The 27089-nt window shown below is 49.9% G+C and overlaps 1 protein-coding gene across 1 annotated transcript in view; it reads left to right on the top strand.

Moving 5' to 3' along the window:
* Positions 1-27089, top strand: part of VPS36 (vacuolar protein sorting 36 homolog) — a 427280-nt gene that overhangs the window by 211630 nt on the left and 188561 nt on the right. Inside the window, exon 6 of the mRNA XM_069639283.1 lies at positions 4101-4187. Coding sequence (XP_069495384.1) covers positions 4101-4187 — 87 coding nt within the window. The remainder of the gene's footprint in view (positions 1-4100; positions 4188-27089) is intronic.

Raw genomic sequence — 27089 nt, forward strand, 5'->3', positions numbered from 1 at the left:
TGTACTTGTGCGTGCCACCTTTTATTCGCCTGAACTGGCGTGCTAACAGGTGGCAGGTGTATATAGTTAGGATTACGAGCCCAACTCTGCCTGGCCTTGTTACAGGGACAGAGCCATTGCAAGTCAGTAGGAGTTGTCTGTCTGACCTCATTGCTTCTCTTCTTTGACTCAGTAGTGTTGTGAATGTAAATTGGGGAGAAATTATGGGAGCTGTAGTTTCCCATAAAATGAGCAAAGATAGGGGTTAGATGGGTTGTGGAAAAAGGGGGATACCATGTCTCATCATCGGGTACTTCTCCCTCACTCCCCAAGGACCCCTACCCAGTTGATCCCCCCCCCCTCACCTGGCCACCCCCAGGGTCAGGATGCAAAAGCGATGGTCCTTCCCTGGCCACCTGGGTACGGGATCCCCAGGGACTAGGTTGTGAAGCACCTTTTGGTTTTTCACAAATTCTACACATTAATTAACATTTAAATTGACTTGTTTTCCTCAATGGGATCTGACACAGCTGGTAAAGTAGCGGTTGAATGTCAGTACTCCTTTTCTTACCAACACCCTTCTACCTAGTTTTACCCCCTCTTCGACCTAATTCTGTTGGATTCATAGTGGAGTGAAGAGTATGTTATGTTATGTTATTTTGCATTTATATAGCGCCTTATGTACCATTGGTATAGTCTCAAGGCGCTGGTAGGTTGAACGCCCTCGGGAACCGAAGTTCAAGTCAGTAGAGAGAAAATAGAGAGAGGCAAAAGGTGCGTGTGAGCACCTGATATGTGTGCAGCTGGTGTGGCATTCGTGTGATAGCTGCTTCGTACCGGTATGTGTGGTGGTTGAGAGATCAGGAGTATGTGTTCGTTCTGGCAGGTTTTTATCCAGACCGATCCTGGCTGCGTTAGGCCTGAGGAGAAACGCCTAGGCTGGAGGGTCTGTAACCAGCAGTGTTTAATTAGGGTGATGGGGAGTATGAGGCAGATGATGGTATGAGAACCGCTATACTGAATGGTGTCATAGTATTGCTGTGTTCTAGTTGAGTGGTGGTGTAAAGAGGCGAGTAAGCGTGGAGATGTGATATGGTGGTTTAGCTTAGGTATTTGAGGTCGGGCCCACTCCAATAGTTCCATGTACTTCATCTGTTCGATGTACTCCGACTGTTCCATGCATTACGACCGTTTAAAGCACTCAAAATCGATCACTTCCATGCTCTTTCAAACGTTCCATGTATTCCGAACATTCTATCCCGCACATACAACATCCGCTTGTTCCACAACTCGCTCCCACGCTCTACGCCTGCTCCGCACACTACGCCTGCTCAGCACTCAGCACCTGCTCTACATCCGCTAAACACCATACATTGGCTCAACAAACACCTGCAAAATAGCTCAGTGTTAGCCCTTGACTGAAGCTTGCCCCCAACATCTGTGCGCCGCTGCTCTTCTGTAAAAGCAAACCTATTCCAGGTCAGCATACCCCCTACCATCAGTGGTGCTACCCAGAGTGATCTCGGAAGCAAATTCATTGTGCAACTTGAAAGAGGTAAATGCTGAAAGCATTGCTGATTCACTCGCAATATATATTCTATATGGAATTCTAGACGGGTGGCTAGCAACTACGTGGATATATTCCACTAAGAGGGCACGTTTCGCTCTAGTCTGAGGCGTTGCGCAGCAATTTTGCCCTACACCCCGAAGTTAAAAGCTACCATCTGTAATTTTATTTTGTGTTTTAAGCTCCCTCTGCGACACCTACCCGCTGTACTGCCCCTTTTAATTACATAACATTAAAAAAGTTCCTTGTCTGCTCACCTCACAGCAGCCCAGAAAATAAAAAAACAAATGTGATAGAGAAAATGCTGTATCGCCCTGCTGTGACATGATATGATATGATAGGTTATTTATGACGCGCTTAATACCCAGAGGTTTCTAAGCGCAGACCCAGGGATCGAACCCGTGTTGCTCCGTGTGGTCTTGCTTCCAAGGCTAGCACATTGCCCCTGAGCTATCCTCCTGAGACAATCATAGCAGTTGATTATGAATTCTATAATTCTCTGCCAGGACATCACAGTAAGAGGATACAACATTCCGAAGGAAATAGTTGCAACTGGATTCCACAACACTGAAGTGTTGCTGAAAGAAACAAATGTGCGTGCACCTTCCTGGTTTGTGCTACAGGAAATGTCTTCGATTGTGCTCTTGTGGTATACCTAGGTGCCATGCAGAAATGTGTGCAGGTACCAACTCTTTTCATGTTTATAAGGGTCTGTGTAGCTTCAGAATTGCTGCAATACTTGCATAATGGGATTCTGGTATAGCTAGATGACACGGCAATTAATGCCTTCCTCGATTTTCTTCTCAACAGAATTAGACTCGAACTGAAAGTGACATTTTACCCAAGTCCTCCCATGTCACGTTTAGCATGTCTTTAGTGCTGCAATCAGAATACGCCCCTTTGTTTGCGTCACTGCTAGACATGCTCTCATCCCCACTTAAGGCCCACATCAGGCATAGAAAATGGGCGTATTTCTGCCTTTTTTTACTGATTCAAGCTATTGTGGGGTTGGAAGCTGATATGCACTCGAAAACTGCCTGCTTCTAAGTGTTCCTCAATGCAGTATCACCGAATGAGGTACTACCACATGTCTCCAAGGGCACCCACAGGGACTTCAAACTGGGTAATAACTAGAGTGTCTGTGGGACTCCAAGTGACTGAGTAAATGCAGTAATGGCAATTGAGTTTACCGCCAAACTCGTAATGATGCTCAAAGTCTTCTTCTCAATGTTCTGAGCTTCCCATAGTTCCTCTTACAGAGTTGCTTTGCTAAACACAAATTCGTATATCTTCCTTGCATGGTTCCTAATGAATATCCTTGTTGGGTTTATTAACTGATATTCTTCATAATAAAGTCAGTAGTAGCTGAATGTTTGGTCAGTGTGTCAGTAATTTAGAAAGGGGGTCATGCCTCCTTAAAATAATACCAAATAATAACTATTTAAATATGTGGGCCTTAGTTTGACTATGACATATGGTTATTTTGTATGGGCACAATCCCTGTTTCTCCCACAGGGCTTCTGTGGCAGCAACGGAAGAATGATCAATATAGGATACAGATTTGGAACTTCCCATAACTGTTCTGGTGTATTAGTGGCACTTTAATGATTGCATTTTAATTCTGTTTTGATAGCCTGAAAATAGTTACAGATTGTGCAGGAATAGTGGGAATCGCCTTTCGCTTTCCCCTCATTTCTATTGCCGTTTGTATTGATTCTTTTGATTTGAACATGGGGTTCATCTCACTTACAAGGTGCTATGTGTGTCCATCTCTCCGCCTAACTAGACATATCAAATACATCAGTTCTATATGCATTAGTGGTGTAATGTTTCCCATCAATCGGTAAATGCAAACACAGTACAATAACAAATCTCATTAAGATGTTTGATTTATGATCGTATGAAAATACGTTAAATGAAGGAATCCTGAAACATGAGGCCGTAGCATGTCTGGGGCTGCTTGTGGCTTTCATGCAGAAGGCATGTGCCCCTTTTGGCGTGGGACCAAATCTGATTTGCATATGGTATTTTCTCTTTTGCAATGGAATAGCAGGCTGAAGAATTTTTCTGGAGGGTCTCTGGATGGTTTTGTATGTCTCTTCCCCTGCCTTTTCACATCCAGCGTCCATCTGAGGTTTCATAGTGTTCTAGCATGCTTAGTTTCCTTATCTTTTTCCCAGTGCTCGATTGCGACCGCATCGGTTCACCCTCTGCATCTGTTTCCATTCTCTCATGGTACATTTTCTTATCCAAATGTTCATGAAAGGCAGTGAGCTTTGGTCATCTAAATCAGCCTATTTTATTTTTTATGACACGTCATCATCAGTGTTTTTCTCCCTCCACTGCGATATACATCTTTTATAGATTGCTGATCGCAGGAGGTCTTTGTTTTGTATAATATGTTTGTGTTGCAATTCCATTGGGCCTAAACAAATATAGGGAGGGTGGGGGGGTGGGTGTGTGTGTACGTGTGTGTGTACGTGTGTGAACGTGTACGTGTGTGAACGTGTGTGAACTCTTGATAGATCCTTTATTTCTTTGTTTGCCTTTGCAGGCAGGAAGAACAAGAGCTGTTGGAATTGTTGGCATTGAGAGAAAGCTGGAGGAAAAAAGAAAAGAGACGGACAAAAACATTTCTGAGGTAAATTGAACAAAGCTTCATACTCAAGGTAGGACACCTGTCATTTAAAGTATATTATGTTTGCAGATGTAGAAACTCTCCTGTGACCCCAGGTAATCCAATAAGCAACACAGGCAAAAAAGATAGTCAGGAATTTATTTAAAAACAGCTGTGCAGAAATGGAAAGGAAAACCTGCAGAGTATCCCTATTCCAAAATGGTGTCCACCAGAGCTTACCAAATGTCAGTTTTTTTTAATAGGATTTTACATGATGGGGTTCATACCGAAAACTCAGTAAGATGCATTTAGTCCGTCAAATTACCAATGAACTTCCTAGCAGAACATCCTTCAACCTTGAGGGTATATGGCTTTACGCCATGCACAACCTTTGCAATTCTGCCCTGTTTACCCGCATGACATTTTACACGTAAGAAGACCTGATCTGGTGTCTAGTACCCACATGATCCCTATTTTAGTTCTCATGCAGGAAATCCTGCCTTCATCGGTGGCCTCTCACACGTCACTGGATGTACCCGTGCCATGGGCAGAAACTAACTCCATGGCTGCACAGCCTTATGCGCTCTCATGCGTGCCAGTCAATCACAGCATTCTCTGTACCATCTCCCCAATTATGGCTGTGTATACATTATCGTCTCTTTAATCATGCCTACGGTCTTGCTCTAGCTCTGGCTCATTTTACATCCAGGGGCCTATTCGATTTAAAATGCTGTCAGCTTTTACTGTTCCCCGTATTTTGTGCTCTCTGCACAACCTACCAAATATTATTTATTTGTCCACTTCATTTATTTGTTTCTTTTCTATCTACAACCCCTATTCTCATCGGGCATGTTTTGTCAGGTTTAGCACTGGTATCAAGTTTTGCGCTTACTTGAGCTTTACAAGTAAACTTGTGTGGTTTCTTGTCATTATCCCGCAGCCATGAACTCGGCAGGTAAGGGCGGTCTTCTCCGGAAGCCACACCGCTCGGCAGTGACTGCTACAGCCGGCGTGACCCCCAAAGCGAACCCCAAAAGAAAAAAGGAAAAACCTGCAAGGGGTGAAAAAACCCTTTGATGGTATGGAGAGTAGATGGTAAGGATCCACCATGAACAATTTCCCAATTACCACACTAATGGGAAGAGGCGATCCAAAGTGGGGTTACGAGTCCAACGGGCTCCGAAATGGTATTTGGAAGAAGTAGTTCCGAGGAATAGAGGAACGAGAGACCGGAAGTCAACGAACAACACCAAAGGAGTAAAAATGGGTACAGGAGTAAAGATGGGGACAGGAAGGAGAAGAGCAAGGAGACAAAGAAGGAAGACACTAGGGATGGAAGCACTGATCTAAGGGTGGCAGAATACCTTGGTGTTGAGATGCGTTGATCAGCTCTCTCCGTCAAGCTATATGCAATCACCAAGGCTTTTGCTGCAGCGTGGCATCTACCAATGACACAATCTCCGACCAACTAGATGGCACGGGAATGCTGGAGAGGCACGGCCAAGCGTACTCACCATGTTGGGTGAGGCGGTGAACTCAGTGAATCGAGCGCTCCTGAAAGGATGTGTTCTCCACTGTCGCCACGTTAGGTAAGAATTGGTGCAGCCACACTGTGAGACTACACAAGACTTATCTGCTTGATATTAGGTAACCCACCTTTTGGTGTAGGTCTGTACTAGACAAGTTGGTAGTGTGACTGAGCAGCCAGGGCTATCTCAAGAAGGGTAAATGTGAGCTGCACATCTGAAATCCGTAAATACAAGTAGCCAAGTAACACTTGCACACAAGGTTTCAGTTATAAACAGTTATTTATTTAACGTCAGTTTTAAATAAGTATACTTTAAAAAGGCAAAAGATTGTAAAAATACGAATACACTTTGAAATTACTTTTCAGAATCAAAGAAGCCAGTGAATAATCTTTGGATATGCTTCATACACTTCTCTTACACACGGAGATGACTCAAACACAAGGATAGTATTAGCATTTATATATTACACTAGCATAATTTACAGATTCAGAGTTGCAGAAAGGAAAGGTTAAGGGAAGCAAAAAGGTTTGAACAGATTCTCAGAATATGTGACGACAACTGAATCCTCCAATGAAGTCTAGATAAGCCTTTCACAGCATTAACAGGGTTAACAAGCCACAACCTGTGAGGGGAGAAGTAATGTCAAAGTCATTGGATTTAGAGGGGTGCCTTTAGGGAGCCAGGACAGCCAATGTCATTTGACATAGTCAATGGATCTGATGCACTTCTTGGATAAAAGTCTTGCACAAAGTAAGAGAATTCAGAGCTGTTAAGCCTGTGAAAAGGCAGTTGAAATCAACTCCGAAAGTAAGTAGGTGCAAGTCTCAAGTGAGCCAACAAGCTCAAACAGTACCTCTGTTTAGAAGAAAAGGTTGTCCAGCTGTATTCCGTCTTGCTACAGCAGTGCAGACCCTGGTTCCTGAGCCTGAGTGATGGGGACAAGAGGGAGGACGTCTGGAGGGATCCTGCGGCAGTACTCGGGAAGCTCGTTGGCAGCTACAGGCTCTTTTAGTTTCAGTGGCACTTCGCAGTTTCAGTGCTTTGTAAACAGCACCGATGCAGAATGCTGGGCACCGGTTGGACTTTTCGTGCTCCCTCGGTCCTGCACTCTGGTGAGGGCACTCTGGATTGGAATTTACTGCTTCTGGAGTGTCCTTAAGAGGCTCCTGGAATGTTTAGCTGGATTAGACCCACGGCAGACGTTGCACTGGATTATGGTCCCTCAACCCCGAGGCTTCTACAGCAACGGAGGGGTACAGCAAGTCGGGGAGGGCACCAAGTGGAGTTCGTCTCAGGGGTTAGTTGGTCCCACTAACCCAAGGGGAGATGTCGTCCCTGAGGAGCTTCTCTGTTGAGATGAAAAAGGTCAGCGCAGCAGCAGGGCTTCACCAGGCAATTGAAGGTCCATGAGGTTGCAGCAAGCTTCGTTCACGGTTTCTTCTTCGGATGTTCTTCCCGCGGTTGACTCTGTCTGTAGTCCCAAAACCCTTGCCTTTTAAACAAGTTTTCCCATTTATGAACAACCTAGCTGTCAATCACACAGCAGGATGCTGGCCAATCGGGACTAGTTTCGTTCACTAGTTTCGTTCAGGCACTCCTAGAGACAAAGGACAGGGGAGTTTCGGGACCCTCCCTCACATCCTGTCCTTCCAGACACACTGGAGCCAGGGGCATGCTCCAGGGCTGAAGCCTGCCAAAGGCAAGACAAACAAAGGGCTCAAACCTGTCTCAACGCACAGAGTAAAAGCCAAGAAAGACCTCACAAACAGAAAATGTCAAAAAAAAGAAGACTTGGTCCATTTTGACAAAATGGTCACACATGGGTGCTGTACTGCAGCTGAGGGTTTAGCCTCCGGTACAAATGCACAATGGTAGGAACAATTAAACCACTGTCACCAGCCATTTAAAGTAGTGAGGGTAGCATAAAAATGTTACATGACAAAGTAGGATAAGGGGCTACTAAGTAACCCCCCAGCACTCCACATAACATGGCGTGTGCTGGACCTACAAAGAGAAAAGGTAAGTAAAGTCAATTTCACTTTACTATTTTTGGGAACTGTAGTTCACACAAGAAAAGGTATTTAAACCTTGTGAGGAATCCAAAGGATTTCTCAGTGACACTGCACTGAAGGTGCTGTGTGTTACCATACAAAAAGCATATGCCTATGGAGTTTGTCAGACTCAAAAAAACAGTGAAAACACAAAATCCAAATCAGGTAAAAACACATGAGAGAGGGAGAAAAAGGTCCCACTCACTAAGGGGTTAAAATTAAAATGTCCTAAGTCCAGCAAAAGAGCTTGGGGTCTCTAAGGTTGAAGGGAATTAGCACAGAAATGAAAAATCTTGCTAACATGCCACAAGGACCATCTTAACCCAGGACGGCACATTACTTGTTTTCCCTAATTCTTATGAGATTATGATTACTGTATTTCAGTGTTGCATAGTGTAAATGCATGAATTAAACATTTTCATAATAGGTACTCAAGGACCATTGTCTTTTGTACATCATTATCTTGTGATTCATCTTCTTCACTAACAGTTTCGATCCTATAGGTAACTGTAATAATTGGGAGGACACAAATGTGGGTAAATAACAATATATGTGTTTAATATATATATATAGTTAATAGAGTTACAGGAATCATACATGGGAGCCCCTGCTGGCACCGGCCGCAGTGTCCACCTTCAACTGTCCTTCCATTCCATTCTCATGGATCCCTCGCTCTCCAGAGTTCACGAGATAGCAGGATCGGCTCCCTAAGGAGCCAACCCTACACATCCCCTCTTCTTCACAGAGACTCCCTATAGGGCTTAAAGCAGTAGACATTAACTTATTGAACATAGTCTCTGAGGTAAGCAGGTCTGCTGCAACTCCTTCCACTCCTGGAACTAGCTGGCTCCTTGACTGTAACACTTTGAGATACTGGGGAAATGCACCATCAACTCCCCCTTCTTCTGCAGGACAACCTTACAGCTGAGTTACTCGACAAGGAAACTGAACCAGAACTGTTGGAACTTCCCTTCTTCTCAAACATCACACGTTCCAAATTCCACACCCTGTCATCCTCAGTCTTAACTGCAAACCTGAACACCTCTTTAACCCTGATGGGAACTGACCACTTACACACCCCAACTTGAAGGGCCAAGGGCAACTTGATCATCACCATGTCCCAGACACACAGTGCCTCTCACTCCACTTCGATCATACAACTCCTTGTTCCTCAATTTACTTTTTTCAATATTCTCTCTCACATGTCCTAGCCTTACCTCTGATAAGGTAGGGCGACCCATCCATGTTTCATGTTAGCCTTCCTCCCGCTGGTGAGCTGAAATGGCGAGACAGCAGTGGTGCTGTGTGGGATGGACATATGAGCACTCACATCCTCTTGTACAGCAACTTTCCAGTTTTGCCCATATGCCCATGCCCACCTGATTGCTTCCTTAAGAACCCGGTTAAAGCCCTCCACCACCCCATTCGTTTGAGGATGGTAGATTGCACTTGGTTTGTGTGTGATAGAATGCATGCAACAATAATCACCCGATTCCTTTGACCTGCACTGAGTTCCATAATCTGTCACTATCTCTCTGGGATTACCCTCTTTCTGATGCTTGCTAATCTGCTTAGAATCACATGCTGCGCATATGGTCTGACATCCAGTGGTAACCGCAGAGTATTGCCTCTTGTCTTTCGGGGACCGAAAGGGGACGTCGGCATAGGCGTGTCTGTAACAATATCCCTATCGTGACGTGTAGTGTACCCAAAATACCTCAGGCGCCGAGGTCCCTCAGATTGTTTTTTTTCCACCCAGATAACTGGTCGCCCTATAGCGGAGCTCTTACATAAGAGACATTGTTTATGTTAAACCGACTTGTCGGTTATTCCCTGTTAAGTCACTTTGACGGCAGGAAGAAGACATTCTCAAGGAGAAACCCCCCTCAAGCCAGGCCATTCCCCTCCTTCATTTTGTTAAAAGAAGATTGGCCCCCCTCCCTGGTGTCGCCAGCTCAGACCCGGGCAGTGAACCCAAGAGTAAAATAATTATTTCGGCCAGCTCCTTCGGACCCTCAATACATTAAAGGGCACGCCACCCCCGATTCCCTGGTAGTGATAGAGAATCCAAGAGGTTTTATGCTTTAGGTAAGCGGGTTACCTCGGCTGCTGAATATACCACGCGCATAGCGAATAACACTACGCTGCTGGCGAGTTATGCTGACGCTCGGTGGAACCTAGTACAGGAAGGTCTCCAGGAGGTCCCAGAACCCGTCAGGTCCAAGCTTCTTACCATTGTGGCCGAAGGTAGGCAAGTAATAAAAAACACTCTGGACACGGCTTTAACAGCAGGCAGGTCTCTGGCCAGGGCACTTTACTTAAGCGGCACGCTTGGCTTCATAACTCAGGTTTTAAGCCTGAGACACAGTCCGTTCTCATCAACAAACCCATTGAAGAAACTAACCTCTTTGGGAAGGCGATCGATGAGGCCCTAGAAACAGCCAAAAAAGAGCATGAGACTCTTAAATCTCTGCAACAAATTACTCAAAAACCTTCCCTCCAAAGAGGAGGTAATTCCCGTTGGTCCTTTCGAGGGCAGTCCTGTGCAAGTCAGAACAACTATAGCACGGGAAACTTTAATGCTGGACAAACATCTGGAAGCCCCGCATACTACCCACCAAGGGGTCAATGACGCAGCAAAGCCAGAGGTAGAGGCCCCAACCCTAGAGGAGCCACAGTCTCTGGTCAGAAATGACCATCAGATCCAGGTCCCCTCCCATGTCATCCCGGTTGGGGTGCGCTTAACATCTTTCCTCACGGAATGGGAGGGGATAACTTCAGACCAGTGGGTCATGAAGACGGTCGCCCAGGGTTACTGTGTGGAATTCTCCCGACCTCCACAATTCAGACCACCACGCTAACAGCGCCTCTCACCAGACCATCTGGAGATCCTGAATCAAGAGGTGGAATCGCTGCTGGGACGCCATAGAAGCCGTCCCTATTCTTCAGGTAAACAAGGGTATTTATTCAGTGTACTTCCTTGTAACCAAAAAGGACCTCACCATGCGCCCTGTTCTAGACTTGCGCCCAGCGAACAAGTTAATAAAACCTCAGAAGTTTTGCATGGTAACGCTACAGGAGGTGATCCCACTGTTGAAACAGGGGGACTACATGGCAACATTGGACATGAAAGATGCATACTTTCATATTTCAATGTTGCCAGCACACAGGAAATATCTAAGGTTCATGATAGAGGACAGGCATTACCAATTCAAAGTGCTCCACCTCGGCATCGCCTCAGCGCCAAGGGTGTTTACCAAGGTCTTGGCAGTAGCAGCAGCACACCTGCGCAGACTATTCGTCCCGGTTTACCATTACCTCGACGACTTGCTCATATCAGGGGACTCGTACGACGCATGTTTTTTTAACACCCAAAAGACCGTAGACCTTCTGTTCAGTCTGGGTTTCTCTATCAAAGAGAAAAAATCCAGTTTAGTCCCCAGTCAAATAAAACAATTTTTGGAGCTCTAATACGGATGAAAGACGGCCTCATCTTCCCCTCCATCGAGAGGGTTCAGAATATGCTTTTTCAGATACCTCAATATGTAGCCAGTCCGGAGGTGACAGTACGCAAAGCCATGCGTTTGCTAGGAATGATGGTGTCATGCATATACTTGGTTCCCCACGCGCGGCTGCACATGCGTCCCGTGCAAGAGTGGCTCAACAGCCTGTGGTGTCACGCCAGTGGACAATGGGAAGATCTGATAGTTGTCTCGCCAGCCCTCGTTCTCTCTCTGCAGTGGTGGTCAAGGGAAAACCTTCTGAAGGGTAAAACCTTTACCACCCCTGCAGTGGAAGCCACTCTCACGACAGACGCATCTCTCACGGGGTGGTGGGGGGGCTCACCTGCTTCAGCAGACAGTGCATGGAGTGTGGTCCCCACATGTAGCCTCCAACCATAGAAACTTACTGGAGCTGTTAGCGGTGTTCAAGGCATTAAAGGCTTTTCAGATGCAACTACAAGGGAAGACAGTGCTGATTCTAACAGACAGAAATATAGCCATGTATTACCTGAACAAACAGGGGGGCACTCACTCTCCATGGCTATCCAAGCTGTCCCAAAACATTTGGGTGTGGGCTCTCAAACACAAGAAGTTTCTGTTGTCCCAACATGTTCCAGGGGAACTCAAATCTTCTGGGAGACGTGCTCAGCAGAGATTTCCCTCTGCCCATAGAATACGAATGGCGTCTGCACGAACGCATCGTGTCCAACGTCTTCGCAGAATGGGGCTTCCCAGAGATCGACCTGTCTGCGACTCGGGAGAACGCCCAATGCCAAGACTAAGCCTCCAGGTACCCCCAGAACCGCTCCAAGGGGGACGGTCTCTGGATAACATGGTCAGGGAAATGTGTCTACGCTCCCCACCCGCCCCCAACTCCCCTTCTCAACACGATAGTGCACAAGATGCACCAGGAACCAGTGGTTCGCTCATCTAATGGAAATGTCCCTCTCCCCACCAGTAAAACTACCCTGCTCGTACAACATGTTGTCTCAGGACAGGGGTGAGACCCTACACCCATGCCCACAAACTCTGAATTTAGCAGCCTGGCTCCTGAGGTCATAAGAGTTTGGACACCTACAGCTCCCTCAGAGGTGCATGTACATACTCAGGGAAGCTAGAAATCCTAACACCCGTTGTTGCTATGCCAGCAAATGGAAGCGTTTTGTTATCTGGTGTAATACCAAGGGCGTCAATCCCATCGATTGCTCACTCGCACACATTGTGCTATACCTAACCCATTTGTTGGACACAGGGTTGGTCTTCAATTCCCTGAAGGTTCATCTGGCTGCCCGTTCAGCCTACACCACATCACAACAAAAGGTGTTGTGGTGGAAGATACCGGTGATTAAGGCCTTCATGTAAGGGGTTAAGAGGATTTATCCTCCATTTCCCGGCCACCTCCTTGATGGGATCTAAATGTGGTTTTAACCAGGCGCATGGGATCTCCCTTTGAGCCAATGCATAAAGCAAGTCTAAAAGACCTGACTTATAAGACAGCCTTCCTAGTGGCTATCACTTCTATCAGAAGGGTTAGCGAACTACAGGCCCTTTCTGTGCTAGACCCCTTTGTTACAGTCCACAGGAATAAGGTAGTTCTGTGCACGCATCTGAGATTTGCGCCTAAATTTATCTCGAAGTTCCATGTGAACCAATCGATTGAACTACTTACCTTTTTCCAGAATCCCACTGGCATGGCCGGAAGAAGCCTACACACACTAGATGTGCGCAGGGCAGTCATGTTCTACCTGGAAAAACGAAACCACTAAGGAAAACAAACAAGTTTTTCGTGTCAGTAGCAGCTGGTAGAGCGGGGGATCCTGTCTCTAAATCAGCTATCTCAAGGTGGATTGTCAAAGGCATCACACCATGTTTCTCTCTTGCTAAGAGAGAACTGCCCTTCAAGCCTAGAGCACATTCTACTCGGGGCACTGGGGCATCCATAGCATTCATTGCAAATGTTCCCCTAGAGTCCATTTGCAAAGCAGCAACCTGGAATTCTGTACACACCTTTACAAAACACAATTGCCTAGACACTCATTCTAGGTCTGATTCTCAGGTGGGACAAGCAGTACTACGACATCTTTTCTCTACTGTTCCTTCTCGCAACCCACCTCCAACTCCTGGTACTGCTCGCTAGTCTATGCACAGCATGTGATTCTAAGCAGATTAACAAGCATCAAAAGACATGCATTACTTACCATAATAGCATTTCTGATGATTTTATCTGCTTAGATTCACATGCGCCCTTTGTACCTCCCCGCTCGGGGTGGAAGGAACTTAGACGTCTTACTACTTTCTATCTTTATGTACTCACTCACTATAGCCTTGGGCTCCCTCATTGCAGAAAAAATACAATCGGAGGGACCTCAGCGCGTGAGGGATTTTGGGTACACTAGATGTCACAATAGGGATAAGGTTACAGACACGCCTATGCCGATGTCCCCTTTTGGTCCTCGAAAGACAAGATGCAATACTCTGCGGTTACCGTTGGATGTCGGACTATATGCACAGCATGTGAATCTAAGCAGATACAATCATCAGAAATGCTATTACGGTAAGTAATGCATGTCATACCACACAACTCCTCCATTGACTGCACAACTCTTCCTGACGTCACACTGTCACCAAAACCTCTGCCTACCTAGTGAGAAGATCCAACACCACTAAACAGAATGACTGCACCCCAATGCATCCATACCAATCTTATCCCACGGCCGTGTAGTAAGGTCAGTAATTGCCATGGGACACTTTGCACTCACACACACTTTATCACTTTGCTTGCAGAGGATGCAATCCCCGACTGCCCTCGCAGGTTGGCCACCAGTAGTTGTTGCAAATTCTCAGCTTTGTTTTCATAATGCGCTGATGAACTTCATGGCCCAGATCTACCAGGCATTTCCTGATGCTTTCCGGGGGAATGATCTTATCACCTCTCCACAGCAAAGCACTCTGGATCGACAACTCATTTCTCACTTCCCATAAGCTCCTGAGATCCCACAACTCCGCCTGGTTCTTGTTGAGATCCCCTCTTAAAATTGCATTCATGAATTGCTCTAGTTTTTCATCACTCTTCATCTCTTCGTACCACTCTTCTTTGGTGACCGAACTGTCATTTATCGCAAACAGCACTTCACTGTCCTCATCCATTTCAACAAATAGAGGACATCCGCGACGGGCAGTCTTCAGTGCGGTTCTCTACTCCTGGGATGTATTTCACAATGCAATCATATTCCTGGAGACGAGAGACCCATATCCTGATCCTGCCGGACACTTTATCCAACCCCTTTGATGTGATCATTTCAACCATAGGTTTATGATCTGTGGAAACTCAAATCTTGTGCCCCACACAACATTTCGGAAATATTCAGCAGCCCACCTAACAGCCAAAGCCTCATTTTCGATGGTGGCATAGTTTTCTCCTCTCCTTTCAAATCTCGTGAGGCGAAAGCAATTAAATATTCTGTACCACCTTCCAAGTGGGTCATTACAGCCCCCAAACCAATGTTGCTAGCATTGGTCGTAATGACTGTGGCTCTTTCTCTCTTATAATTCTGCAACACGGGGGTCTTTAGCCAAAGCATCTTTTATGAGACAAAATTCTGCATGGCAAGCATCATTCCATATGAAACCTCCTTTACCCTTGAAGAGCTCCCTCATATTAACAGTGTGAGAGGCAAAATTGTTTACAAATTTCGAATAGTATTTGGCCATCTCCAAGAATGTCCGTAACTGATCACATCTGGTTGGTGCCGGCATTCCTTCTGTGGCATCCACTAAGTTTTTCTAGGGGCAAACTCTTTCCTTTAATATTACGTGTCCAAGGTATTCAATCTCACTCCTGTTGACTTTACATTTTTCTCTGCTGAGAGTCACCCTCAAGTCTCTCATTGTGTGTTTCGAGATTGTCTGCATAGACAAGCATGTCATCCTGGAAGAAGAGTACTCCTGGATCACCATCAAATATTCGAAACATGATTTTCTTAAAAACGGATGCTGCAGAGATAAGTCCAAAAGGCATCCGCTTGTACTGAAAGACACCCTCAGGAGTTATGAACGCTTTAGTTCTCCAGCATGGGGTCTGGCATGGATTCACCTGCTCATGAATATTCCCCGTCGTCAGGCTGGGAATCCTCGGTAAAGAAAAAACCAGTATCAGTTTCGTTTCTGATCTGTCTTTCGTAGTAATAACCAATCACTGGTCTCTGCGTCATACTGACCACAGCCAATGACTGCCCTCTACCTAAGCACCGCCTCTGGCAGCCATCTTCAGATTTTTACCGCACGTTCATGTGTTGGGATCCTCGTGCTATTGCTCTCGAGCGTTAGTGCTATTTTTCGCGCTTTTTTCACAAAAAACTTCGATTCTTTCGGTCAAAAGAGCCTCAAGCTCCACCGATCCTACATCCGATCAACGGGGACCCGTGTCGGATTCATCTGTGCCCCTCAAGGGTGAAGATTTCGTCGAGCTACACTTCGGAGGAATCCAGAAGCTTCTCAGGCCCGGTCTCGGAGATGGCCCAGGAGAAGGGAAGCTCGACGCCCGGAAAGCTGTTCAGGGTCTGCCCTGGATGCCAGCTGCAGAACGTCTTCAAGGAGGACGAACACTCTTTCTGCCTTTACTGCCTTCATGAGGACAAGACGCACGTGGAGAAGGACTGTGCGTTTTGCGGCAACATGTCGGAACGGACCATGAAGGACCGCCATCAACGTCTCGCCAACTGGCTGGAGGGTAAGAGCCTGTCTGGCGAGAAGAAGAAGAAATCCGAGCGGTCTTCTAAGACCTTTGAGGGCGCCCCGGCGACGGGGGCCCAACATAAGGCCAAGCACCGCGAGTCCGCTGGCACCGGGAGCGCCGAACGGTCGGGCTCTACGGGCGCCAGGCAGGGCGCACCCTCCCCGGCACCATCAACCACGAGCCAACGCTCTGGGTCGGGTAAGAGGAAGGCCGAGCACCCGGCGAAGCTCCTGGAGAGGCCCCGGTCGAGCTCTAAGGCAGAGGAGGAGCGTGGCAGTGCCCCCTCCCTCAAGGATAAGGCGGTGAGCGCACCTAAGGTGGTGAAGGCCTTGATCCATCCGACCAAGCCCTCTATCGAAACGGTTGCGGCGGCCCTGGCTCAGCCTGTGGTGGCTGCACCAGTGGTGGCGACCTCAGGGCCCAGAATCTCCCTGCCTCCTCGGAGGGAGTCTTCCTTTGTGCCCATCGATAGGACCCCCGTGAAACCCTCCGTGGGGAAGAAGAAGGGGGGGGCAGGGCGTCGTCGGAGATTCGGCCTCAACCTCAGAAGAGGAGCTGATCGAGGTCTTAAGCCACGGCCTAGGCGTGGAAGAAGGCCAGCCCGTCGGAATGTACCCCGACGCAGGTGACAACGACGACATCGTCGAGGATACCGACGGGGCCCCTACTCGCCCGTCGGATTCCCCTCTGCCAGCGCCGCAAGACAACTCGGCGGCCATTTTGTTGGCCATACAGTCCTTATGCTCCGAGATAAGGACGAGGCTACCGTTACCGACGGAGGAACCTCTCCCGTCGGGGGATCCAGAACCGGGACCTTCTGGTGTTCCCCCTACCAAGAAAAGAAGGATCCATCCACCACCTCCTTTTCAACCGTCGCGCCCCTTCCAGCCCTCCTCCCCGTCCACCCGAGGGGATGATACGGGGACTGACACGGCAGCGACGGGTACGGACGACGAGGCATACGACGAGGATTTTCCGTCGTCGCCTCCCACCAGGGCTTCTCCGCCCGACGAGATCGGATCTTTCCACTCCATGATCTCCAGGGCTTCCGAGCTTTTCCAACTCTGCCCTGAGGAGAAGAAAAAGGAAGGCTTCCTTTATCAGCGGCGCGAGGCCAAGAGGAAGACGGTCCTCGCAGTGCCTCTGTTGGACGACATTTGGGATGAGGGCCTTTCCCTCCTCAAGAACCCTTCCACGACGCCAGCTAGAAGAGACCGGTACGAGAAAAAGTACCGGGTCCCGGACACGGCCCCCCTATGCCTCCGGGCGCAGCCTACCCCGGACTCCGTCGTCTCCGCGGCAGCCAGGAAGAAAGCGGGGGGGGGTGCGGCCTCCACATCGACTTCCCCGCCGGACGGCGAGGGAAAGAAATTGGATGCTATGGGACGTAGAGTCATCTCGTCGGCAGCGACGACGATTAAAGCGGCCAACGCCTTGGCTATCGTGGCCCGCTACGACAGGGAGCTCTGGTACAAGATAGCTCCCCTGCTGGATTTTCTGCCGGACGACAAGAGGGCGGAGGCCCTTGAGATCCTGCAGGAAGGTGAGGTGGCCTCGGACCACGCCATCACCGTGGCGACGGACATCGCCGACACCGGGTTCCGCCAGCTGGGCAACGGCGTTTGCCTTTGACGTCGTGGATGGCTCAAAGCTACGGACTTCCGGCAGGACGTCCAGACCAGAGTCCTGGACATGCCCTTCGACGGGAACAACCTGTTTGGGAAGACAGTGGACGATTCCCTTCAGGCCATCAAGGCGGATACTGAGACGGCCCGGGCCCTTGGAGTCCTGCAACGACGGACGCCCTTTCGGAGCGGCGGAGGCAAGGGCGCCTCCAAAGGTTCCGGCGGCGGTTTCGCTTCCTACCGTCAAGCGGCCCGCTCGTCGTCGCAAGAGGCCTACAGAGGACGAGGCAAGTCTAGCGGACCACGCCGTCGTCGCCAAGGAGGTCAAGGCGGCAAGGCCGCGTCCAAGCAGGATTGAACCGGCCGTGGGGTCGGGCCCCCACCGAAGCACCCCGGTGGGAGGCCGGCTGGCGGGCTTCGTCAGCGTGTGGGAGTCCATCGACCGTTGGGTGCTGGACGCCCTGGCCCGGGGCCACGCGCTCGAGTTTCAAAGAAGGTGCCCGCGCGTCCCCCCCCGTGGCCAGGAAAAGAACTTCACGTCCCTCAACTTCTCCTGGAGGTAAAGGCGATGCTCAGAAAGGGCGCCATCGAACTCGTCCCAAAGAGGCTTCGGGGCTCCGGAGTCTACTCGAGATACTTCCTCGTGAAGAAGAAGACGGGAGGATGGCGCCCCATCCTAGACCTGCGACGTCTGAACAAGTTCATCAAGGCGCAGAAGTTCCGGATGGTCACCCTCCAGCACGTCCTGGGTCAGCTGGAGGAAGGAGACTTCCTATCGTCGTTGGATTTGGAGGATGCCTACTTCCACATTCCCATCCTAAAGGGGCACCGCAAATTCCTCAGATTCGTGGTCCAAGGGCGTCATTACCAGTTCAAAGCCCTTCCCTTCGGACTACGGTCGGCACCCAGGGTATTCACCAAGTGCCTCGCACCGGTGGCGGCGCAGCTGCGCCGCGAGGGGATTCACGTCTACCCCTACCTGGACGACTGGCTCATCCGCGCCAAGACGAGGGAGCTCGCCGTGGTCCACACGGCAAGGACCGTCCAACTCCTCACGGACCTGGGATTCTCCGTGAACTACGCCAAATCCCACCTGGTGCCCGCGCAAGTCGCACTGTTTCTGGGAGCCAGGCTCGACACAGTGTCCCTTCTGGCCTCCCCGTCGGAGGAGAGGACCAGGACCATCTTGGGCAAGGTGCAACGGATGTTGGTGGCCGACGCGGCCAAAGTGAGGTCCATCAAGTCCCTCCTCGGGATGATGTCTTCCTGCATCTACCTCATTCCCATGTGCAGGCTCCGGATGCGCCCGTTGCAAGAATTCCTGGATGCGCGCTGGATCCAGACGACGGGCAGCTTCGAGGAAAGGATCAAGCTCGACGAGAGTTTCCGACGAGCGATACGGTGGTGGGGCACCCGCGCGCATCTGACGGCGGGCATGGACTTCCAGACCCCAGCCCACCAGGAGACTGTGACCACGGATGCCTCCCTGGAAGGGTGGGGAGCGCACACCGAAAATCTGCACGCAAGGGGACTCTGGCTCCCGACGGAGAAGTCCCTGCATATCAACGTCCTGGAGCTCCGTGCAGTGTTTTGGGCCCTCAGGTCCTTCCTTCCGTCCCTCAAGGGCAAGGTGGTCAGGATCTTCACCGACAACACCACCACCATGTTTTACATCAGGAAACAGGGCGGAACCAGGTCCCCAGCGCTGTCCAAGGAGGCGCAGGACCTGTGGCATTGGGCCGTTGCCCAAGGGATTTTTCTGGTGCCGTTTCATCTGGCAGGGATAAAAAACACCATCGCCGACTCACTCAGCAGGGAGCTGCGCTCGTGCCACGAGTGGGAACTACGGCAGGATCTGGTGGATCGCCTCTTCCGACGGTGGGGCACACCCCAGATCGACCTGTTCGCGACGGCGACGAACACCAAGTGCCGGAGGTTCGCCAGCAGGTTTCCCCAGACGAGGAGCATGGGCGATGCTTTCTCGTTCCCCTGGGAGGGCCTGTTCCTCTACGCGTTCCCTCCCTTGCCTCTGCTAATCCGGCTCGTCAACCAGCTCAAGAGGTCACGGTGCAGGATGATCCTCGTCGCACCTGCGTGGCCGAGGCAGATATGGTTCCCGGACCTTCTGGACTTGTCAGCGTCCCCGCCGATCAAGCTGCCGGCGGACGCGGATCTACTCTCCAGGGAAGGAGGCGCCATCCTCCACCACGACCCGAAGTCGCTGAACTTGCAGGCCTGGCTCCTGCAGCGCTAGAGTTTGGAGGATACGACATACCGGCCGATTGCAGAGAGGTTCTTGCAAAGGCCAGGGCGTCCTCGACTCTTAAATGCTGCGGACACAAATGGAAGAGGTTCTCTGTCTGGTGCCACGCACAGAAGATTAACCCTCTACGGATTACGGCCCCCCAAGTACTGCCGTACCTGCTGACGCTGGCCAAAGCTGGTCTGGCACACGCGTCCATCAAGATTCATCTTGCTGCGATCTCCCGATACACCAGAACCACGGGGCGGACGTCCTTGTGGTCTCATCGTCTGGTGAAAGAGTTCATGAAGGGACTGTTCAGATCGTTCCCGCCGGTGAAGGCTCCGGCCCCGGCGTGGGAGCTCAACGTGGTGCAGACGAAGCTCATGGGACCTCCGTTCGAGCGTCTGCACTCGGCCCCGTTGAAGTTTCTATCGTGGAAAACAGCTTTTCTTGTGGCCATCACCTCCGCACGACGAGTGGGAGAGATCCAGGCCCTTTCCTGCAAGGCCCCGTACTTGACTTTCCACGACACGAGGGTAGTGCTCAGGACGCACCCCTCCTTCATGCCCAAGGTACCGTCGGACTTCCATCTCAACGAACCCTTGGTGTTACCTGTGTTCTTCCCGTCGCCTTCGTCGCCGGCTGAGAGGACTTTGCACTCGCTGGATGTAGCTAGAGCGCTGAAGTTCTACGTGGACCGCACGAAGGGTTTTCGGAAGACGTCACAACTCTTTGTGAACTTTGGACCTGTCAATCAGGGGAAGGCTCTCTCGAAGGCTTCCATCTCCAGATGGCTCTCCGGCTGTATCATGTGCTGTCACCGGTTGGCAAACCGACCGCTGCCTGGCCGTCCGAGAGCCCATTCCACCAGAGCGATCGCAGCTACCACGGCGTTCCTATCTGGTGTGCCCCTGCTGGACATATGCAGGGCTGCTACGTGGAGGTCGACTCACACCTTCACGAAATTCTACTGCGTCGACCGGGATTCCAGGGAGGAGTCCAGGGTCGGCCAAGCAGTGCTGCGCAACCTGTTCGCCTGAGGTGAGCCTGGTGAGGAGGTAAGATGCTTAATGTTGAGTTGATGTGATGCTTAATGTTGAGCCTTTGCCACCTCCCGTGGTTGTGCATGTGTGTACTGCTATGTATTCTTTATTCATGAGCATGTGAATCCATGCCAGACCCCATGCTGGAGAAGGAACAAGTTACTTACCTGTAACTGTTGTTCTCCAGCATGGGTCTGGCATGGATTCACATGCGAACCCTCCCGCCTACCCCTCTGCGGCTCTTCACTTGGTCATACTGCCACTTCACGTGCTTCCAAATCTGAAGATGGCTGCCAGAGGCGGTGCTTAGGTAGAGGGCAGTCATTGGCTGTGGTCAGTATGACGCAGAGACCAGTGATTGGTTATTACTACGAAAGACAGATCAGAAACGAAACTGATACTGGTTTTTTCTTTACCGAGGATTCCCAGCCTGACGACGGGGAATATTCATGAGCATGTGAATCCATGCCAGACCCATGCTGGAGAACAACAGTTACAGGTAAGTAACTTGTTCCATTTCTGGACTTCTTAAGAAGTTTGACCTGATGATAGGCTGAAGTGAGGTCTAAAGTAGAGAAAAAACGTGCTGGTCCCATGTTGGAGATAATCTCTTGGATGTTGGCTGGCGGATGTCTTTCTGGTATAATGCATTTATTCAATTCTCTCATGTCTACACAGATTCGTATCTTCCTAGAATTTTTCTTCACTACGACCAATGGAGAAACCCACTCCGAAGCATCAATGCTCTCGATTATGTCTTGTTCCATTAACCTCTTCAATTCTAGTATTACTTCATCACTCGTAGAGAGGGGAATGTTTGGCATTTTTTGTGCCACCGGTCTGCAGTTATCTTTCAGTCTGATCTGGTGAACAAACCCCTGTAAACATTCACCTTTATCCTGAAACACTTCCTGAGCTATATCTTTGCCCACTGCTGTACCTCCGACCGAAAGGACTGCGTCCTCTGCATTGGGATGAAGTTTGACAAATAACTTCTTTTGGCGAGTCCAACTCAGTAGTGGTCTAGCTCCTTTCCTTGAAACAAACTTTTACAGAAGAATTTCTTCCTTTAAAACTCAGTTGCGCTAAACCAGCCGACTATGGTTACTCCCCCATCTGCTCTTGGGCATATGTCAACTTCATTGAGATACTCGGGTTCCATCCCCTCCCAGATTCTTTTCGGCATAAGCGTATACTTTGAACCTGAGTCAATCATCTTCAATGTAGAAACTCTGCTCACAAGGCCGGGTGCTTTCGGGCTATCAACCTCTTCATCTTTATCCATTGTCAGGTGGACACTTTCCTCTTGCTCACCCTCGCTGTGATCACTCCCAATCCAATTCGTGGTTCTCCTCACTTGGCACCAATTCGCCAAGTGTCATTTTCCCTTACAGATCCTGCAGATTATCCTCAGAGCAGGGCATTCTGGATCATTCGCACAGTGAGACACGCTATCCCATCTGAAGCACCTTCTTCTGTCACCACGACCTCTTTCTCGTGAATTAAACCTTCCTCTGCCCTCAAAGTTCCTTCTTCCCCTGTACAGTCTGTCATTTAGGGGTTTCTTCTTGTCAGTGCTACTACTCTTGCCCACTGTACCAATTGCCTCCAATGGGAAAGTGTTAGTCTGTTTGGTATTTCGGGTTTCACACCAGATTCCCTCAATCTGGTTTCCAGCACTTTAACACATTGTTCGGTGTGTTCTACCTCTTTTGCAATATGTAAGACATTATCAAGGGGTGGATCATCCTCCAACCATAGTTTCTCCCTAACTTTGCTGCTGCTACATTCAAACATAAATTGATCTCTAAGTCTCTCATCCAACTGTTGGTTAAATTTGAATGTTCTTGCCATTTTCCTTAGTGCCGTAATGTACTGATCTATGCTCTGTTCCTCTTCCTGGGTACGTTTTCCAAATTCATAACATTCCAATATGGTGCTTAACATTTTCTCATAGTGCTTTTCCATCTCCTTAATAGACTTCTCATATTCATTTAGATCTCCACTCTCCCTTGCTGTCAAATCGTCCATTTTTTTGCCCCTATTGATCCAAGGCAATGCAGAAGGAGAGATGTCCCCCTCTCCACACTATAGTTTGTACCACATTAGCGTAACGTTCAAAGGACTTATCCATCTTTTCCATGGTACAGCAGGTCCACAAACTTCTGGTAGGAAAAAGGGAGATGGCGGAACACTGTGGAGAGCCATGTCTCCTGCACCCCTCAAAGACACTGTAATTGTTGGTGCACCAGTGGTGATGAGCGGAATGTCGTTCTGTGTGGATTGTGTATACCACTGTTGGTTAGTCAGCTGATTTGCACTTGTAAGGTTAATGAATAAATGACATTGGAAGTAGTAAGTTCTGGGAAGTATTGGGACGAATAAGGTTAAGGTGGAGACTGTTCTCCCCTTCGGTATTCCTTTTCTTCTCATTTCAAATAAGGCCTTAGCAGAGTTTGTACGAGGACGTGCTAATACGTGGAGCCACTCCTACGACTCCTGTGTGCAGCGTACAGTGTTACAGCAAGTGGTAGGGGTCGGACACTGTTTTCAGGAACGCTGCGCAGTACAGCTAGGAACGGGAGGGAGACTCAGCGGAGGGACCATCGGCTGTTTGCTCGGTATATACAGCGAGGGGCAGCCTTGCACCGCAGCACACTCACTGGATCAGATTCAGCAGGACTCTGCGCCCATCGATCTTTGGGCCGACACGGATCACTTCAAAGGATGGAGGATCAGTAGAAAAATGGCTAGCGGTGCTGGTGCTCCCTGCAGTGAGATTTCACTCGTCCGCACTCTATAATGATTGGGAGGACACAAATGTGGGTAATTAATGATATATGTGTTTAATAGATTTCTCCAGCATGAAGTCTGGCATGGATTCACATGCTGATGATTATTTCCTGTTGTCAGGCCGGGAATCCTCGGTAAAAGAAAACAGTTTAACTTTAACTTACAAACTGTATTTCTCCTCTAAACCAATCACTATACTCTGGGTCATACTGCCCCCAGCCAATGACTGTCCTCTCCCTAAGCCTCTCCTCTGGCAGCCATCTTCAGATTTTTACTGCACGTTCAAGCGCTGGGAGTCCTCGAGTTTTGCTGTGTGAACTATTCTACGGTTTTTGCCCTTTTTTTTTAAAAAAAAAGTTCTATTGTTGTCGAAACGGAACCCGTGTGCTCTTCTCTCCATCTGCCGACAAGTGGGGATCAGTTTGTCTGTGAATTTCACCGCCCGTCAAGGGCAAGGATCGTCAAACTTTTATCAAAGTTTCCAGAAGGCCATCGGGCCTACTCCGCACCTTCGACCATGGCGGAGGAGAAGGAAGGAAGTTCTATTTACAAGCTCTGCACCAGATGCGGACTGCGGAAGTGTTTAAACACTTTCAATGCCTCTACTGCCGTCACCCTGATCACAAAGAAGGGGATTGCGAGATCTGCCTCGGCTTCACCAAGAGAACGATGAAGGATTGTCACAGTAGATTGGCAGTGTGGCTAAGCGCCTAGGCCTCTGCCCCGTGCCTTAAGCAGGGTCATGCCTCACTTAGGACCGCCCGGTCCCATGACCAGGCTTCTAAGTCCTTTGAGGGTGCTCCATCCATGGGGGCCTAAGACAAGGCTAAGCACTGCGAGTCTGCTTCTGTCGGGGTCACTGCGCAAGTGGGTCCCGCGATTGGCAGGGCGCGATCAACGTCTCCATCTGCCTCCATCGCCAGCCATCGGTCTAGCACCGCCTCAAAAAGGAAGTCGCCCAACCCGGCTACACTATGGGAGAAGCCAGAAAAGCCTAGGTTGGAGGAAAAGACGTCCGACTTGCCCAAGAAGGCCCAGGCGACGCAGGAGAAATCGTCATCGACGATTGAGCTGGTGGCGGTCGCCCTCACGAAAGCCAAAGGGGCTGACCTAGTGAAGGTAGCCCCTACTGCATCCAGGGTGTACCTGCCCTGAGACGGGAGACCTTGGCTGGGCCAGAGGCGAAGGCAGCTTTCACACCAGAGAAAAGAATGCTGTCGTTGATCCCGGCTTTCACCCCTGAGGGTGCAAAAAATCAGGGGGTGAGGGAAGTGATTAAGTCCCAGGCCTGCCACAGGCCGTTCCCGAAAACATGGATGTTTTGTCATCGGACGACGAGGACCAGGAGTCCCTGCACACGATCCACGAGGACGTGGAGGAGGATGACGGCGCCAACGGCGATGATGGGCGGGGCCTAGTGAGTCTACCACTCCTGCCCAGCTGAGAGATGTGTCCCTGGACATCCTTTCGACCCTACACAAGTTGGTGTCAGACATCCAAAGGAGGATGCCACAGCCCACTGTCCCTGTGGTCCCAGACCAGCTTCTGGCAAAAAAGAGAACGCACTATCCGGCGCCCCCGCATCAACCACCACTCCTGCGCCAGGTGCCCTCTCCGATGAACCCGACACGGGGACGCCCACGGCAACAGCGGGCAACGATGACAGCCTGATGAGGTGGGGATGTTTCATGCCATGGTCGCCAAAGCTTCAGAACCTTTCCAGCTGAGGACTGAAGAGACCAAGAAGGAGGGTTTCCTATACCAGAGGCGTGAGGCCAAGAGGAAAACCATCATGGCAGTGCCCCTCCTGGACAACATGTGGGAGGAAGGCCTGGCCATCCTGAAGAATCTGTGCTCGTTCCAGCCAAGCGGGGTAGGCTGGAGAAAAGGTGTCGGAATCCGCACACCAAGTGCCTGCATCGCCAGACTCAGTGGTGTTGGCGGCAGTGAGGAAGAGGTCGTCTAACCCCTCGTCGTCGTCCTCAGTCCCTCCGGACAGCGAGGGGAAGAAGTTGGATACAATGGAGAGGAAGGTCATTTGCTCCGGCATCGACTACAAGGCAGCCAACGCATTGGCGATCTTGTCCAGGTATGACAGGGAACTGTGGTACAAGCTGGTTCTGATTCTGGAGTTCCAACCTGACGGCAAGCAGGTAGAGGGGATCGCCCTCCTCCAGGAAGGTGAGGTGGCGTCGGACCATGCCATCACAGTGGCCTTGGACATCGCTGACACAGGTTTCCGGCAGATGTGAACAGGGTCTACCTCAGTCGTCGAGGCTGGTTGAAGGTCACCAATTTCCGCCAGGAGGTTCAGACGAGGGTGCTGGAGATACCTTTTGACGGGATAACCTATTTGGGAAGGCCGTCGACGAGTCCTTGCAGGCCATCAAGACAGACTCGGATACTGCTTGGGCCATGGGTACTCTCCAGCACTGCTCTTCCTTTCGCGCCTCCGGAGGAAAGTCGGGCAGATCGACGAAAGGTTTCGCCGGAGGCTCCTCGTCATACCATCAGCCCTCCCAGTCCATGACCAAGGAGGCCTACACAGGCCGTTCCAAGGCTTTCGGTGGAGGTGGTCAGCCTTGTTGTCATGATGCCTACCTCCAAGGAGCCAGACCAGGCCCAGCTACCCCAGAGGCAGACATCATGTCCCCGAGGGAAGTCTCAGCAGCCCCAAGTAGGGGCCCTTTGGACTCAGTCCTGGCGCCTTTGGCGCCAGGCACATATTGGACAACAGTCCTGGCGCCATAGGCGCCAGGCTCATAAAAGATGACTTTGTGTTTAAAGGTGCTTGGTGTAAACTTATCTGATGAAGACTATGCTGCAACATCCAGGCCATCTAGAGGCCTGAATGGGACTACTTTATCTTTGGGGACTACTTAACCACACGGGTGTGGCCGGAGGAAGAATACATACCTGAGAGGAAGGATACATACCTGGAACTACTTTGAAGGCTATTTAAGCCACGCCCAAGCAGCAACTCACGCTTCGTGTTGTCCTGCATCTAGCAGCTGGACGCTCACCGTGTCTGCTCCTGCATCCTGACTTCTGCCACGGCCGCCAGCATCCTGGAACACCTGCAAAGGGAGAAGAGAAGAGAATAGGAGAAAGAAGAGTCCTTACCTGCTAAATTCGCATTCCGGAGACATTTCGCCGATGATCCTGAAAAGGAAGACATTCATTTTAAAAGCACATCGCATCGATCGCTGCAGCGCCGCATTCCACTCACCTTTACTAGGCACCTCCATGTTCATCAGCGACCATCTGGATCCGCAGCCACATTTCAGCGCCTAGGGAGAAAAAGACAAGAACAAAGGTGAGCTAGGGAAGAGAATAAGAAAACCTTAATTTGCCATCATAAGACTTACCTGTTGGGTCATTCCCACTTCATTTCGGGTCGGT

The sequence above is a fragment of the Ambystoma mexicanum genome, chromosome 7q (genome assembly GCF_040938575.1).
Source record: "Ambystoma mexicanum isolate Mex_15411 chromosome 7q, UKY_AmexF1_1, whole genome shotgun sequence".
NCBI lineage: Eukaryota > Metazoa > Chordata > Amphibia > Caudata > Ambystomatidae > Ambystoma > Ambystoma mexicanum.